Below are 18,403 nucleotides of genomic sequence, written 5' to 3' on the forward strand. Positions count from 1 at the left end.
CCAGGCTCCCATCTAAATTATTGGGAGCCTGGTCCAATTCAATAGTTTGTCCTTACAATTTTTACTCCCTTTTATTGCTGAGCTGCAGTGAAGGCATGATGAACCTAAATACACTGGCCACAGCACACCAGGACCAATAATTTCAGGCAAAATAATCCCATCAGGTTGGCTTATGTTTAGCAACATTTATAAGATTCCCTGGGTCTTGAAAAGGAGCATTCTCAGAGTTGTTTAAACCTGTAATATATATGTTAAACAGCTAACATGAGTTACGTTGATCCCAAAACTGAAGGATTTTGAATACACTGTGTTTACAGAGCACAAAATGTTTACTTATCCATAGAACTACCAATGGACATATTTTTCCTATTTCCTTTTTACTAATTCTTTAAAGTCTGTTTAACTTTTAAAAAATAATTAATATTATGACACAAATTTTACAGAATGCTGGAGTCCATAATGTTTATATTTGTCTAGCAATTTCCAATTCAGCAGCTGTTGTCTTTTCAAGAGAATTCCCTCCAGCAGATATTATGACCTACAGGGCAGATCTGGGCATTTTGTGTCAAATGATGGGTAGATTTGGTTTAATTAATAACACAATTACTTGAAGTGGAACAGCTTTATTGCTATCAAAACCATCTGTTCTCAGCGTTCATATTTTAATGATTCATTGTGTGTTATAGGGAGGGCAAGAATCTAATTATCAGCTAATTTGTTTAATTTCCCAAGTTGTTGTTTAGTGGCTCAGAATCACTAGAAATATTTTTGCTGATCAGTAGTGATAGAAAAAATGTTTTGGAGATTTTTGAGAATATTCATCTTCATTAAAATAGAAAGACTAATTTGTAGTTTACAATCTGGATTGCCCTGTGTGGCACTGTCAGCCAAATTTTCCTCACTCTTACCTTTTTCCTGTTTTATGCTCAGCAAGTTATATTGATATGCTAGGACTAGTCAAGAATTTCTTCCTACATCTCCTCCCATCTCATTATACTCATCCTAATATAGGCAAACTGGAAAAGTAGTGGAAGCTCTGAAATGTAAATTTGAAGTTGACATCTTGTCAAGTATTCTTTCTATTCCTTTTTTTATTTTTCAGGGAGCCAAGAGAATTTGAAAGAAAATCTGAATGTCTTCAGTGTCACCCAGAATGCCTGGTGCAAAATTCAACTGCGTACAATGCAACCTGCAGAGGACCTGTAAGAGCAGATTTGACCTAACAAACTTGTACATGTAGAGACCCTGTAACATGGTGAACATATCAAAATACTTAGATATTGAACAACCAAATCATCATAAATTATGACACTTCCCAAAATGGAGGCTAATTTTTGCTGATCTGAGGCAACTATAGCTAATAGTGAATTAATTCAGTAACTTTTTGCCTCTGAACACCAAAGATCAGATTTTAATCAACAGCAGATGTTTGTTGTAAAATATTAAGAAAGCAGTTTTTATTTAAAACCAAACTCTATAGCCCAAAACAATTAAAAGTAATGCATCTCTGTTAATGTAAGTGCAAAGTATTAGATGTTTGTAAAAACGATAGTCAACTTTTCCAAAGTTACTGGAACTTTCTGAGTTTATATAAAGGCCCCTTTTATAAAAGTTAAAATACCTTGGTCTTTCCCAATATCCAATGGCAAAATCCTCCTCAGTTTTATCCTTCTCAGATTTTTAAAATACTCTGTTATTTTATGAAATCTATAGCTTGGCCCGAATGGAAAATAGACTCCCATCTTTCTTTTTACACGTTGTACCAAATTCAGCCTTGAGGGTAAGAGTCAATGGAGAGTTGTACTTCTTTACATTCACGGTTCAATTTAGTCCCTTAGTTTTACTTTGCAGGATATTTCAGTTCCAGTGAAGCCATTAGCTCAATAATATCTTTTTTTAGTGAAGGGGTGGGCGGGAATTTTCTATTCCCTGACAAAGTGTCAAGGATCCAGTTGGCTTCCTACCCTGCACCTTACAGCCCCACTCTTGGAAACCCCCTGAACCCTCTGTTGCAGCCACTATCCTGACACAGGATGACTGTCCATCCTTCATCTGGCAGAAAGTCACTGTTCAATAATGCAGGGCACTTGCTTCATTCCGTTATGGCTTAGAACTGTAGCTCTCAACCGGGTGCCCTCAGCTCCCAGGTTCATGAGCAGGTTTCAGGCGGTCTGCCAAGCAAGGCCAGTATTAAACTTGCTGGAACTGATGGCAGAAATCCGAAGCTGTGGCATGGGGCCATTGGCTAGCTGGCTACCCCCTAACGCCAGCCCTGGCTTTTATATGCAGAAAACCAGTTGTTGTGGCACAGCTGGGCCATGGAGTTTTTGTAGCCTGTTGGGGGCACCTCAGAAAGAAAAAGGTTCCGAACCCCTGACTTAGAACCTTGGGCCAGATGCACAGCTGCTGGGTAGGGGCCATCATCCTGTTGCTTGTTCATACAGCAGGTCGTACAGTAGAGCCCCGGTCAATGAGTGGGGCTGCTAGACACTACAAATAATACATAAATACATCCACGTTGCTCCACTGCAGTCGGTGCTAGGGATCTAGTCTACTACTTTCTGGAGCATACCTGGGGCTCCTGTCTAGCAATGAACTAGGCCATCAAGGAAGCTTCTCTTTTAAAGTTAGAATAGTCTCTTCATGTTTGCGATTAATTGCTTACTGGCATCATAAAACTAAAAAGCTATATTCTGCTGACATACAACAGCCTTCCTTCTGATTGTCATGAACGCAACACTTGCAGCTTTTCTTTCTGAAAAGGCAATTTTACCTGGGACTACTTGTTACTCTGTTTAGAGAGTACCCAGATCATTTTGGATCCTGCCACAATCTCAGTAAAAACAACAACATTTCAGAAAATTCATGTAAACTTTAGCTAAAAGCACTTCAGATAAGAAATTTGATGGGCTTTTCTATTTTAACCCAGTTTCCCTTTCTGCTTCAGAGTGGAAGAAAGAAATGTTTTCTTAGCCTTGGTCTACACTACGGGGGTAGATCGAATTTAGCCACATTTGGTCAATTTAAAAATGACTGCGTCCACACAACCAACCCCGTTCTGTCGACCGAAAGGGCTCTTAACAGTGACTTCTGTACTCCTCCCCCTCGAGGGGAGTAGCACTAAAATCGACTTTGCTGGGTCAAATTTGGGGTAGTGCGGACGCAAATTGGCAGTATTGGCCTCCGGGAGCTATCCCAGAGTGCTCCATTGTGACCGCTCTGGACAGCACTTTGAACGCCGATGCACTAGCCAGGTACACAGGAAAAGCCCTGGGAACTTTTGAATTTCATTTCCTGTTTGGTCAGCGTAGTGAACTCCGCAGCACAGGTGACCATGCAGTCCCCCCCGAATCGTAGAGCATAGAATGTTTCTATGCTCCCCCTATCATCTCCATCCCTGAGGTTATTGCAGATTAGAAGGTAAAAAAACCACACTTGCAATGACATGTTTTCTGAGCTCATGCAGTCCTCCCGCACTGAAAGGGCACAGCTTAATGCATGGAGGCATTCAGTGGCAGAGGCCAGGAAAGAATTAAGTGAGCGTGAAGAGCGGAGGCAGGACGTGATGCTGAGGCTAATGGGGAAGCAAAAAGACATGATGAAGCGTCTGTTGGAGCTGCAGGAAAGCCAACAAGAGCACAGACCCCCGCTGCATCCACTGTATAACCGCCTACCTTCCTCCCCATGTTCCATAGCCTCCTCACCCAGATGCCCAAGAAAGCAAGGGGAGGCTCCGAGCACCCAGCCATTCCACTCCAGAGGATGGCCCCAGCAACAGAAGGCTTTATTTCGAAGCGGGGAGGGTGGTTTGCTTACAGGGAATTAAAATCAATAAAGGAGGCAGGTATGCATCAAGGAGAAACACACACAACTGTCACACCATAGCCTGGCCCGTCATGAAACTGGTTTTCAAAGCCTCTCTGATGCGCAGCGCGCCTTGCTGTGCTCTTCTAATCGCTCTGGTGTCTGGCTGCTCAAAATCGGATGCCAGGCGATTTGCCTCAATCTCCCACCGCACCATAAACGTCTCCCCCCTACTCTCACAGATATTATGGAGCACACAGCAAGCAGCAATAACAATGGGAATGTTGGTTGCACGGAGGTCTGACCAACAGCGCCAGTACGCTTTTAAACCTCCAAAGGCACATTCTACCACCATTCTGCACTTGCTCAGCCTATAGTTGAACTGCTCCTTACTACTGTCCAGGCTTCATGAGCCATGGGAGCCAGGGGTAGGCTGGGGTAGGTGCGACTGCGTGGTGCTGCCGGCTGGGAGAGCAGCCTGAGGCAGAATCCTCCAGCTCGCAGGAGAGCAGAGTTGCAGCAGAAGTAGTGGAGCCATACACCATGTCCTGGAGGTTGTAGGAGCCGGGCAGGAAAGACATTCCCAGAACCCCTGGCCAAGCTACATGTCCGACAAGGATGGCTACCAGTCCTACTGCACTGCCTGCTGCAGAGTTGCAGGAGAGCAGAGTTTCAGCGTAAGCGGTGGAGCCGTACACCATGTACGAGGACGGCTAGCAGTCCTACTGCACCATCTGCTGTGAAGGCACCCAGGAGCTGCTGCAGGTGTTTCCGTGTCGAGTGCTTGGAGGTCCTGGTAGGGCAAGGTACCTCAGCCAAGGCAAAAGAGCAAGAGTCCTGGAGCTGTTACATGTGTCAACCACAGAAGTGCTATGGGGTGTTACAGCGCCAACCGGACTTGAATGTAAGGCCGCAAGACTTCTTCACCAGTGACAAAGGACAGGAATATGATGCACCTAAAATCTAAAAAGGCCCACACATTTCCCAGAGTCACTACCCTTGATAACGGAACGTCAATGATTGCATTGGCTACCTGGATCACAGCAGGACCCACAGTAGACTTGCCCACAACAGCAGTGGTGATGGTGAGCTGAGCGGGCTCCATGCTAGCCATGGCATCTGCATGGGTAACCCAGGAAAAAAGGCGCGAAATGATTGTCTGCCGTTGCTTTCACAGAGGGAGGGGCGACTGACGACGTACCCAAAACCACCCGCAACAATATTTTTGCCCCATCAGGCATTGGGAGCTTAACCCAGAATTCCAATGGGTGGCAGAGACTGTGGGAACTGTGGGATAGCTACCCACAGTGCACCGCTCCATAAGTCAATGCTAGCCATGGTAGTGAGGACGTACTCCGCCGACTTAATGCGCTTAGTGTGGACATACGCAATCGACTGTATAAAATCCAATTCTAAAAATCGACTTCTATAAAATCGACCTAATTTCATAGTGTAGACATACCCTTAGATCAGTGGTTCTCAAAGCCAGTCCACCGCTTGTTCAGGGAAAGCCCTTGGCGGGCCGGACTGGTTTGTTTACCTTCCGCATCCGCGGGTCCGGCCGATCGGGGCTTCCATTGGCCGTGTTTCGCCGCTCCAGGCCAATGGGGGCTGCAGGAAGCGGTGCGGGCCAAGGGACATGCTGGCTGCCCTTCCCATACCCCCCATTGGCCTGGAGCGGCGAACCGCAGCCAGTAGGAGCCACGATAGGCCGAACCTGCGGACGCGGCAGGTAAACAAACCGGTCCAGCCCACCAGGGGCTTTCCCTGAACAAGCGGCGGACTGGCTTTAAGAACCACTGCTTTAGATTATACAAAGAATGAAAAAGCTTTATGACCTAGATCCTCATCTGGTATAAATTGGTAGAGCTCCACTGATTTCAATAGAGCAATGGTGGTTTACATTAAATGAGAATCAGGCCCTTTGATTTTAAACTTATTTGCTATCAAAGCATCTTTATTCACAGTATTAAACCAAAAATGTAAGTTTTTATTAGGACATAAAATAGGAAAATTACAGAATAATAGGAATCATACGTCAGCATTGATACCCAGAGAGAGAGTTATTTAATTGAACATCAGGTGCTGTATCTCACACAGCATATTATACAAGAGGATTAAAACTTTGCAAGCATTTTATGTAGTACAATAATAAGATAAACTAGGATAAAACATTGAATCATGTTTAGAATTTCAAATGATCAAACATGCATTTATTTATCTTCGGAGAGTCTCTTCTTGCATATGCCAACATATGACTTGGGCAAATCTATTACAGACAATTTCTTGCTCTTTATCCAGGGTCCGGACAACTGCATAAAGTGTGCCCATTATATAGATGGCCCTCACTGTGTTAAATCCTGCCCTGCTGGAGTTTTGGGTGAAAATGATACCTTAGTCTGGAAATACGCAGATGAAAACTCAGTGTGTCAGCTCTGTCATCCGAATTGTACCCGTGGGTAGGTAAAATACTTGCTTACACAGAAGTGGAAGGAGTAAAGTATATCTTCCTTGTGATTTTTCTCACTGTAAAGTCATCTATTTGAAAAAAAATAGAAAACTAAAGAGGTTATGAATTTCCAGGTAATGTAAGCAAAGTGCTGCTGAGTTTGAAATAGGTAAAGTTCTGTAGTGCTTCTAGTCAGCAGAAAAGGCAAAAAAGTGGAGAAAATGGTTTTAGCAGACTTAAAACAAGATTATTTTTAAAATTAGACTTTCTGGAATTTTACAAGTTTCCTATGTTATGATTCACTTTTTTCACCACCAGTTGAATGCTTTGTCAGCTGTATTTGTCTGGAGCAATAGTGACATCTGGTGGACCGTGAGATCATTTATAAACATGTGTTTCTCACAAGAGTAGTAAGTATGTCCCATGCCTTTAAGATGAATGTAATAGTATGAGTGGCTGCTCATGTATCTCATTGTGACTTTGATTTTTTTGGAGCAAAACACCAACAGATTGTCTCAAGCATACACTGCATTGTAATGCTTCCCAGAGGTTTCCTCTCTTTTCATATGCTAAGAACATCAGAGCTGCTATCTATACTGAGTCAGAGTGTGGTCCATCAGGCCCAGTATCCTGTCTCCATCAGTGGCCCATACCTGAGCTTCAGGGAGAGTGTACAGAACAGGGCAGTTCTACCTGGGTTGGAATTTAGGGCCTGTTTGCCCCATCAGTACAACTATGTGACAGGGCCTGGCTGCAAACACAGTTCCATTTTGTGGTACAGTCATGGACTGTCCAAGGCTTTAGCATAGTTCAGAGACACAGTTAAGTACTCAACTCTAATGGGGTCCCCGCATACATTTGCATTTGTGTGCCTACATTAGAGGCACAGAAAGGGGACAGGGTTTGAAAATTGATTTTTGTCCTGCATTGGTTTCAAAGAATGCTCTCTCATTGGTGGTTTTTCCCCAAGGGGCTTCTCCTCAATAGTAGTGGAAATCTTACCTCAAATGCTCATCTTAATTAGCTAAGAGAAGATTTATACACTGCACTTCACAGGCTCAGATTGCCATTTGGCCCAAGTCTCATGTCCTCCTCATGTATTCAACTACCTCCCTGCCAAGCCCTTGAAAAACAGAGCCTGCTTTTGACAAGCACGAACCCATACATTTACAGAGAGAAAGAAAGGAAGGGGTTAAATAGGCTACAGTATCACTTCGTAGATGACTGGAAGCTAAGGGCTTGTCTACAAGGAGAAGTTAGTGCACAGTGAGCTAGGGTGTGCAAGTAAAGTGCACTAGCTATTCCATACCAGCTCTCCATGTAGCTTCATATACTTTCAAAATGCTATAAGTTCAGGCACACAAAGCACTCTTAATGCACAGTACGAGTGTCCACATGGGGAGTTACTGTGCGCCAGGTACTGTGGGCTTTCCCCCATATAGACACGCCTGAAGCCAGTGTTTCTCAACCTTTTTGATATCGGGGATCAGTTTATTGCCTTCTTAAACTGTGGCCGGGAGATCTCAGGAACTGCCGCCAGTCCATGGATTGGTCACTGAGAAACACTGCCCTAAATCACCTGGTGTGTTTCAAGTCTTCATGAAATTCAGTGCAGTGTTTTTCAGCTTACGTCAATGACAGTAATATGGATTGATGATTTCCCTGTGTTTTATCATGATTGCAGACAAAGGTTGTTTGTGCTTTTCAATCATACAATGAATAATCTTCATTGAAAAATGACACTCCAGGTAAACATTTCCATTCGTTGCCATTGATAGAAACTTGGCCATAGTAAACCAATGTCATTGTCACATGATTGGCCATGTGAAAGCATAGAGTCAGAGAGCCATTCTATCAGCTAGGCTGACCTCCTGTATGTCACAGGCCACCAACACCACTCAGACGCGCACACTAAACCCAACAACCAAAGTTAGACAAAAGTATTACAGCCCACTTTAGCTGATAGCTTTAGCAGAACAATGGCTAACCATGTCTAAACAAAGCTTTTAACTATGTGGTTCTGCTAGAAAGATAGAAAAGAAAGATTATTCTAATATCAAAAAAATTCAATGTTTTCCACCATATGACATATTAAGGCAGTGAATGAAGACTAATATTCAAATTAATCTCTGATTTGAGTGAGGTGGGGTAAATTTTCAGTTGTTTGTTTTGTATTACAGTAGCCTCTAGAGGTCCCAATTGAGATCAGGATGCAATAGCTGCCCAGATACGTAGCAAGAGGCAGTCCATTCGTCCAGGCTTTGGCATAAGTTCCCCATTTTGCTCTGGATTTGTGTATTTACAGGTTCTCTTTCTTTATACTTGCTGTTGAGGATTTCACCTCTTTGTTCAACGTTTCATAAGGCAAACAGAAAAATGCATCCATCATTTATTCAGTCCAAATGGCTCTTTCTCTTCCCCCTTCCTCTCTAATAGCTTGAATTTTTCTGCACTAACTCTCTCTCTCTCTCCCTCCAAGAACAGCTGAGAAAGTATAGTCCATTTAAAGAGAGAGTAACTACTCCAAAGCCCTGGAATTACCCAGGTCATACTTCCAGCAACTAATGAAACACATTACCATGATTAATCTCTCAAACATGAGTGATCTGAATTTCCCTCGTTATTTTCCCAGGGTGCTACAAGTAAATTTCAGTCCAACTGGTGTGGTAGTGCAGCAAGAACTACAGAGAGGCAGAAGTGTGATTAATAGTGCTGGGCCTTATCACTGAGAGAGCCTCCTACAAACTTAGTTACCACTGATTTATATATTGTTAAATGCCCAGGAAGAATTTTTGCAGCCATTGGATGTGTGAGACATATTTGCCTGTCTTTTAGAAGGTTGATGAAAAAGAAAGGACAGAGGAAAGGGCTTTTAAGGCTTTAAAAAAAGCCCGATGGTTTCCCATTTCATTTATGACTGTGAGGTAACCTGTGTTGTTACAGTCTGAGTCTCCTCTGAAAGGCCATAAATCACAACAACCTGGCTATATTACATCAAATTAGAAACAGTGGGTTGAGGAGAAAGGTGTTTAAAATCTTGATGGAACTGGGAAATAATTAGTTGTATCTGCACCGAGATAATTAATATTTATGTAGACAGATGAAAAAGTTCCAGATAGCACCAGGATAGAATCGTTTCAGGGACTGTATGCTGCACTAATTTTACAATAAGTGAATAGCAGAGAGAGATTTCGGGCTACACTCACCATTAGGTTCAGGCTAATGTATACTTAAGATCCCCAGACAGTTTATAATACAAGGTCACATTTCTCATGTTAGTTTCTGGAAGAAGTAGAGGAAAAATAATTCAAGAATGAAAAAGTGATATTTTAGATTCCATAAAACATAGCTTACTTATGTTAGGTGTCCTCGTAAAATTCCACATTAAGAAAGATGGTTATATTTAGCCTTGGGTGGATATGTACTTTGCTTCTCCTTTGACTTGTGAAATGAATCAGAATATCACATGGGATTTGAAAAGCACAATCTGATCCATCATTTTTCTCCCCAAACATCTTAACTTTATCTTGGAACCCTTCACATTGATGGATTTGTATGGAGATTCATACTAAAGGACACAGAAGAAAATCTACGCCCCTCTTTGAGCCTCCAGTTTCTAATCTAATCATTCAGACTATGGGCATTAAGGGAGCATTTCCTTTGTTGAGAATAATATATCTGCACCATGCAGCTTCATTTGAGATGGAAACCATTTGGAGAATTGCTCAGAATGAAGGGAGCATGGAAATTGGAATTTTGTAAAAGAAATGCCCTTGAAGAGGTTATACTGGTGGCCTGAAATGTTTTATTTGCACAGCTATGCTAGAAGAGGGTGTTGTACACCTTTTCCCTTAAACTTTCATTTAGCAGTGTTAGAGGGTGGTGGGACTAGAGCTTGCATCCTAGGCAAATGTTCTGAACAAACAAAGAAAACCATAACCAGATGAAGGACAGGGGCAGAGTTGCACACTCAGGCTTCAGGAACCAACGTGCAAAATACCTGAAGTGTGTTCCAGACACCAAGATGCAAATTCTTCTATGGAAGCTCAATGCACTCACTGAACCTTTCATACTCTTGGCCCTGTTGCACTGTGTTGGCACTGAAAACATAAGGAAAGATTAGAATAACAAAAAAGACCCAAGAAAATGAGCAGTAGGCCCCCCAAGGACCTAGAATAATTTATGGAATAAATTCTCCATCTCCACCTACCATTTTAAAACAGCTCTGACTCCTTTTTCCTACTAATGGAATTCAGAACTGCATTCCTGGCCCTGGCTTACTCCTTATCCCCTGCTTGACCTACTCTGTGTCTGCTTTGAGGTGATGTATTTTCGGTAAGAAAAGGAGGCAGAAGCCCCAGACTGGACTCTTCTCCTTGCTCAGCTCCATTTTTCAGAAATGAGGTAATTGTTTCAGCAGTGCTGTCCTCTCCTTGGTAGATACCACAAAGACCACAATTCCCAGGAGGCGCACACATCTTACCGCTCAGCAGTACTTGGGAATGTTCTGTTTATCTCATACTTTGGCACTTGCAGTTGGAATATGCAGTCACTGTATTTTCATCTTCAAATTGTAGCTGGGGTGTGCATTATATGCTGTCTTTCAAAATGAATTTAAGGCATCTGGAAGGTGGTGTGCATTTAAACTAATACAGAGGGTGAAATAACTGATTCCTGAGAGGATTCTACATAATATGGTACCTTGGCATATACATTCTAGCACAAATCTACTCGGTGTCAGTAAAGCCAGATGTTAGACCCTCAATGAAAAATATCATAGATTCTTATACGAATAGTGCACACAGTGGTAGAATAGTGCAACCAAATCTCCTAGTCAGTGAATGATAGGGTATATGTCTGCTAGTGATATTTTTCATTCGACTAGAAGACCTGGACACTGACATCCTTTACTGATCCATAAAACAGCTACCGTACAGTGTGGTAAGCAGCAATGCAAGCTTTTCCTCATAGCCCCATGCCTTGTATGAAGGACCGCCCCTAGTGAGAGGTTAGTTCTGTCTCCAGACGTATTCAGTCCTTGCTGCCCCCTTAAAAGGGCCAGCCTGTTGCAGTGAACATTTGCCCACTCAGAGCAAGATCACTAGTTCCTTTCACACAGGCCACCAAACAACTCTTTGTGATCAGTTGTTTTGTGCACCCCCAGGGTAGGGATGAACAAGTCAGCTCTTTTGAAGCTGTTGAATAAGGCAGCACTTGTAGAGACTGCAGAGGTATTGGGGGGTGGGGAGGGGAAAGAAGCTGGGGATCCATGGTGCATTCAAATAATGTGCATATATGCCTTGACTGTATTCTTCCACGTTCATAGGCAGACATTCATAAATTGTCCTTTCAAGTGAATATACAGCACTCCTTAGCCTGTGGACCCTGATTCTGCAGTAAAGCTTTCAAAATAATACTTCCAAAAAGCTTAATAATTATAAATCAGAAAGTTAATATTCAGACAGCTTTTAAAAACAGTAAATTGTGAATGACAATACAGTTATTCCAGAGTAGGTGCGAGTGCTAATATATATTTGTAATTATCATTTTTTACAGGTGCAAAGGACCAGGTCTTGAAGGCTGTCCATTGGGGTAATTATTGCATTCATCACAATTAATGATATAGTTGGGAAGAACATATCCATGTTTACATTTCTGTGCTGGACACTGCACAGTAGTGCCCTGATTCAGTGAAGCATGTCCTTAACTTTAAGCATGTGAATAGTCCTGTTGAAGCCAATGACACTACTCGAGTGCTTTACTGCTTCGCTAGCTCAGGGCCTAGATGTATGGGACTCTTGTTGCTGTCAGTGAGAGATCTGTGTACTTCAACTGCATAGTTTCTGAGGTAAGATCCTTTGTGAGGATCTGAAAGCAAAATTCTGTTCTTATTCTGTATTGAAATAACTGCTTTAAAATCATCAAGACAAATAGAAAGAGTAAGTAAATCACCATCCAATGTGGTGCTTACATACAGTGTCTCTTCAAAATGCTTTTAAAACTATTTGAGCAGGTACAGAGACTGAGACAATGGTTCACAAATCCGAGATTAACATGAGAAATACATGAATTTGGCTGATTAAGATCAAAGCATACTTTAGGGTCTCAATTACTTATAAAATCCTGAACAATAAAAGGCTGGAAGAAAGGAATCAAGAGATTAAATACATATATACCTCCAGGAGACAAGGTCAAAAAATGTCTAATGAAGTTTTTTCATTGAAGAATGGCCTTTCTTTTTAATAAAAAATTTAATGCAAAATTGTTTGGCTTTTTTTTTTTTCAAAATTTCTCATTTTTCACCACATTTACTCTAAATTTGTATTAAAAATGTTCTTGAACCCCTGTTTTCAGTCAATGAAAATGTTCAAAAATGGTTTCCATAATGGTTTAGTGGAAGCGTTTGGAGAAAATATAACCTGTTCTATTTCAAACCTGCAACTGAAGCCATTTTGAAGTCTAAAAAAACAACCAACCACAAACCCTGAATGAATAAAACCCCACAAACACTGAATGAAAAGCTTCAGAATATTGACACCCATGTTGCTTGAATGATTAAACTGATCTGAAGCCTTCAATTGGTCATATTTCTAACATGGAATGCTGTATTAAAAGTACACCATTTGTTATTTCTTATATCAAAACAGACCTCTTTCCCCTTTTTGTCTTCTAGCTCCAAAATCCCATCCATTGCAGCTGGTGTTGTTGGAAGTATCCTTTGTTTGGTTGTGATAGCCTTGGTCATAGGGCTTTATATGCGCAGACGTCACATTGTTAGAAAGCGTACATTGCGCAGGCTGCTTCAGGAAAGGGAGGTATGTATTGTAAACAATTTCTAAATATATTGACCAACTTTATTGGTGTGCCAGAGCATCTCAGAGAAAGCTGTTTTATTAGGTCAAAATACAGTGGCCCTGACTTCACCCTAGCACAAACATAAAGTACAATGTTATCAGGTGTTTGGATAGCATGTTATCTGCAGTTCTATGTGTAAAAGGGACTATGTAAATATGACACCATATTACTTAATCTCAGATCTTATCTCTGTGGGTAAAAATTGCAATAGCTCATAGGTTAGTTAGGTGCCTAATTTTCACTGAAAGTCATTGGGAATTAGGCTGCTGAGTCACTTACAGTAGTATTTTCAAAAGCACCTGTTATGTCTGATCTGTTTATTCTAATGACAAAAATAAGGGATTTTTTTTTTTGGCTGTTTTTACTACTCGTTACTCCTGTTAGTGGTGCTGAGCCAACACAGCTCTGGGACACTAAGCTGGATTCTGTTCTGGGGCACACATCATTACAGAACTTTATGGACCGAGTTTCAGTTGCAAAGCCAACATTGCCTTCAGTTGCCCCTGTTCCACTCATGTCTTTTTTTTTTTGGAATACTATTGCTCACTGAACTTGAGTTTAACAATAGTGAAAACAGATATCTTTTTTATTGTACTATTGGCTACACTATGTTCAGAGCAGGGAGTGATAACCTGAGAGGTTACTCGTACCAACCACTCCATATGGACAACAATGTCAACCTACTACAGGACAGGCCTAACAAAGAAAATAACAGAACGCCACTAGCCGTCACCTTCAGCCCCCAACTAAAACCCCTCCAACGCATTATCAAAGATCTACAACCTATCCTGAAGGATGACCCAACACTCTCACAAATTTTGGGAGACAGACCAGTCCTTGTCTACAGACAGTCCCCCAACCTGAAGCGAATACTCACCAGCAGCCACATACCACACAATAGAACCACTAACTCAGGAACCTATCCTTGCAACAAAGCCCGTTGCCAACTGTGTCCACATATCTATTCGGAGACACCATCGCAGGGCCTAATAACATCAGCCACACTATCAGAGGCTCTTTCACCTGCACATCTGCCAATGTGATATATGCTATCATGTGCCAGCAATGCCCCTTTGCCTTGTATATTGATCAAACTGGACAGTCTCTATGTAAAAGAATAAATGGACACAAATCAAATATCAAGAATTATAACATTCATAAACCAGTCGGAGAACACTTCAATCTCCCTGGTCATGCGATTACAGACATGAAAGTTGCGATATTACAACAGAAAAATTTGAGAAACAGACTCCAAAGAGAGATTGCTGAATTGAATTAATTTGCAAATTGGATACAATTAACTTAGGCTTGAATAGAGACTGGGAATGGTTGATTCATTATAAAAAGTAACCTATTTCCCATTGTTTATCCTCCTCTCCCCCGCCCCCCCAAACTGTTCCTCAGACGTTCTTGTTAAACCCTGGATTTCTGCTGGAAATGGCCCACCTTGATTATCATACACATTGTAAGGAGAGTGATCACTTTAGATAAGCTATTACAAGCAGGAGAGTGGGGTGGGGGGAGAGAAAACCTTTTGTAGTGATAAATACCCATTTTTTCATGGTCTGTGTATAAAAACATCTTCTGTACTTTCCACAGTATGCATCCGATGAAGTGAGCTGTAGCTCACGAAAGCTCATGCTCAAATAATTGGTTAGTCTCTAAGGTGCCACAAGTACTCCTTTTCTTTTTGCGAATACAGACTAACACGGCTGTTACTCTGAATCCTGAACACAGAAATCTCCCTTAAAGCTGTTGCAAGACAATGTGTTCACCATGCTGGATGAGAACTGGGCTTTCATGTTTCTTGTACTAAACTTTATACACTGCATGGTATAGACTTCATAAGGGTTATAGTATTATCCTCTGGGTATTTTACATGTGAAACACCAAAATGCATATCCAGGATCAAAACAAATCAGGTCCGACTCTTCCCTTTCTCCTTCCCATTCAGTTTTAATAGGCTGCTAGCAAATTGTATTCACAGTTCTGCTGAAGGACCCTGCTTCCCTCGCTAGCTTTGCAAAGTCAAGTGATAAAAGTCCTGAAGCTGCCCTACTTTTTGCTACATTACCTAGCAACCTTTTAAGAGCCTTCATATTTGACAGTTGTAATGTAATAGCACATATTGTGTTTGGTTCACATTATATATTTTGTACTCCTTAATACGAGAATCATTAACTGAAACAGGAAAATGGCTGGCATGCAGAAAACAGATCTGTATCAGACTAAATGTGGACTTCCAGTTAGGAAAGCTATTCAGGAGGACACAAGACGGTAGTAAAAGGGGACTTTAAATATTAGGAAAACGCCTAGTTTCTGTCATTTGAAGGAACTAATTTGTTTCCTTAGAAAAAATACTGCAACAAAATTTGGATCAAATAAATAAAATCTATTAGTCAACTTAAAACCCCCTTTTTTGCCTGGATAACTAGATAATCTTACTTTAGCATGTGCATATTCCCTATACTAAGAATAGAAGCTACCTCTAATACCAAAAGAAATGCATCTAGTTAAGCAAGGCAAAGCTGCAAAGTTTCAGGGTGACCACAGTGTAACCTTTTAAAATGTAGATCGTTAACTTCTGACTTAGTTTTAGAAATGAATCTTTAATTAAACTGGTCAGCATTATGTGCATGTTTTAAGGGTATACATTTTACATCCTAAAATGAACAATAACATCTCTCCACTTTCTTCTAAAATTCTAGTTGCCATGCCAAGATCACATTCTGCTCTCACTTATGCTACATAAAGCTGGTGTAATAATTCCATGGAGTTCATTCTTGTCTTATTTACACAGGTGTAAATCTGGAGTAACTCCACTGAAGTCATGAACTCCGGAGATACTCTAGATTTTCATAGCTTGTAAGTCAGAACAGAATTTGCACCATGTATACTTCATGTGGGACAAAATTTTCATTATTACCAACAGTTTTTGCTCAGTTTCAATAGTGTGTGCTGCTTGATTTCCTCCTCTACAGTATATCTTTCTAAAGTCCAATTCCTTTGCACACAATAGCTTGTTGAACCTCTAACACCCAGTGGCGAGGCGCCAAACCAAGCTCTTCTGAGGATTCTAAAGGAAACAGAATTTAAAAAGGTCAAAGTTCTAGGCTCTGGAGCTTTTGGTACGGTTTATAAGGTAAGACCACCATGTTTTTCTCACCACACACATGCACACAAAGCCATCTAAACAGTGTGTGCATTGGAAGCTGAAAACAGTCTTTTTTTTTTCTTTTTTAATTGAGTTATATTCAAATCATCTTTAGCTTGGGCCACGTAAAGTCTGTGCGTGTGTGTGAGAGAGAGAGAGAACACACAAGAAGTTTTTCATAAGATCTTATGAGAGCCATGCAGCTGAAAATGGAACCAATGTGTCTATTTAAAAAGTACCACTGCCAGAAATACTTTCTTAAGGATGTTAAAATGTTAAGAAGAGAAATCAAAGTATGGCCAACTCAGTCTACTGTGCTAAGCAGAATTTTGTTCGGTTTTTTGTTTGTTCGTTCGTTTGTTTTTTGATCGTCTCTTTTTATTTGTGGATCACTTTCATTGGGTCAAAAGAACCACACAGGGTTACAGAAAAGCAACTGGACCCTTTCTGTTCTATCATTGTGCAGAATGATTTCCCTCCACACACCCATTATTTTTCCTTCTCTAGAGAGTATCTCTTTCTAAAAGATTTCTCAGTGAGGAAGCTTCAGGGTTGTTTTATACCATTTGATACTGAAATGTAAAATATAGATTTACTTATCAAATTAAGTTTAGATACTTGGGGGCAGATTTTCAAATGTGCCTAAAAAATTTAGGAGTGCAAGTCCCATTGTTTTTCAATAGCACTTGTACTCCTAAGTCCCTTGTGTGCTTTTGAAGATTTCCCCTTTTGACCTCATATACTCCTCTGCCTACATGACTAACTAATGCAATAGGCGGTGAACAAGAAACCATTCTGACATGAATTTACTTCTTATAATATTATATTAAGGATTGGATTATTGTATAACCCTTGGAACAGGCTGGCTGAAATTTAGTTTCATGTGAGAAAATCCTGATTCCCATCATTCAGCAGCCTATAAATTAGAAGTGACATAGTAATCAACATAGTGAAAAACGAGTTCAGCAGAGACTAGTAATGTCCAGTTGTGTCCAACTTGCATGTACAACTGCCGTGATTGTTAGTACTAATTAGATATTGGTGCACACATATTGCCATTTATGCATCTTCTGGGCTCTTTGCACATATGACTCAAGGTAATTGCACATGCATGTTTTTGAAAATCAGGCCCAAGAGATTGAGATGGATGCCACTCCATTAACAAGAGACTATCCAGAGAGTGACTGCTATATACCTCCTTCGCGGCCTGCTTAGCCTCCACTAATTATTGCTTAGAATGTTTCAGTCTGGTCTGAAAACACCATATACATAAATGTAAAAACATGCATTTGCAATTACCTCAGTGATAGTGAATCATTGGCGAAGGACCTAGGTAACCTTTCTTCTTATTTTATAGGGTCTCTGGATTCCAGAAGGAGAGAAGGTTAAAATTCCTGTTGCTATTAAGGAATTGAGAGAGGCTACCTCCCCAAAAGCCAACAAGGAAATACTTGATGTGAGTTTTCATCTTTGTCTGGTACTATTAAATCTTTGCTGGTGGTAGTCTTAATGGGAGGAAAAATGAGAGGGGGAGAGTGTCCCGTAAATACCTGTAGCATTGATGACGTTTGCTTTGCATTTATATCAAGTGCACAAGGCATCTTTAGCCTTTGAAGGACTGGTTTTTCGTATTCAGGGTTTCCTATTGACAGATATAGTGAGCTGGGGTGGAGAAAAGACCAAGATAATTATATATAAATACTTGAAGGGTGTATACATGTAGGTAAATGGTGAGAAGTTGCAGAGCCCTCTGGCCCTGCTCCCACTGAACTCAATAGGAGACCCATCAACGCTCATTGTAGTCAGTGGGGTGTTTACCGTTGACTTTAATGGGGGCAGAGTTACACCAACAGCAGAGCGCTTTTTGAAAATCCTACCTTACAAGCAATAAAGGCATGAAATTTTAAAACGTCAAATTAAGACTGATTGATTATCCATTAAAACATTCTAACAGTGATATCTATTAGACAATGGAACAATCTGCCAAGAGAAAGTGTAGAAGCCCAATCACTTGAGATGTTTCAAGTAAGACTGGATAAAGATAATAGTGTGACACAATCTCTACGATTGCTCTCCCAGCACCTCAAGGCTTTACAGAAATTACAGGATCTAGCTCTAAGCAATGTTAAGCTATTTTACTA

The 18,403-nt window shown here is 41.0% G+C and overlaps 1 protein-coding gene across 2 annotated transcripts in view; it reads left to right on the forward strand.

Moving 5' to 3' along the window:
• The window catches only part of EGFR (epidermal growth factor receptor), a 222,599-nt gene that overhangs the window by 176,932 nt on the left and 27,264 nt on the right, over window positions 1-18,403 (forward strand). For both annotated transcript variants that reach the window (XM_073332807.2, XM_078851692.1), the window contains exons 14-19: window positions 1,103-1,202; window positions 6,106-6,263; window positions 11,810-11,845; window positions 12,927-13,068; window positions 16,128-16,250; window positions 17,620-17,718. In XM_073332807.2, the coding sequence (XP_073188908.1) occupies window positions 1,103-1,202; window positions 6,106-6,263; window positions 11,810-11,845; window positions 12,927-13,068; window positions 16,128-16,250; window positions 17,620-17,718 (658 nt within the window). The remainder of the gene's footprint in view (window positions 1-1,102; window positions 1,203-6,105; window positions 6,264-11,809; window positions 11,846-12,926; window positions 13,069-16,127; window positions 16,251-17,619; window positions 17,719-18,403) is intronic.

The sequence above is a fragment of the Lepidochelys kempii genome, chromosome 2, assembly GCF_965140285.1.
Source record: "Lepidochelys kempii isolate rLepKem1 chromosome 2, rLepKem1.hap1, whole genome shotgun sequence".
In the NCBI taxonomy this organism is placed as follows: domain Eukaryota; kingdom Metazoa; phylum Chordata; order Testudines; family Cheloniidae; genus Lepidochelys; species Lepidochelys kempii.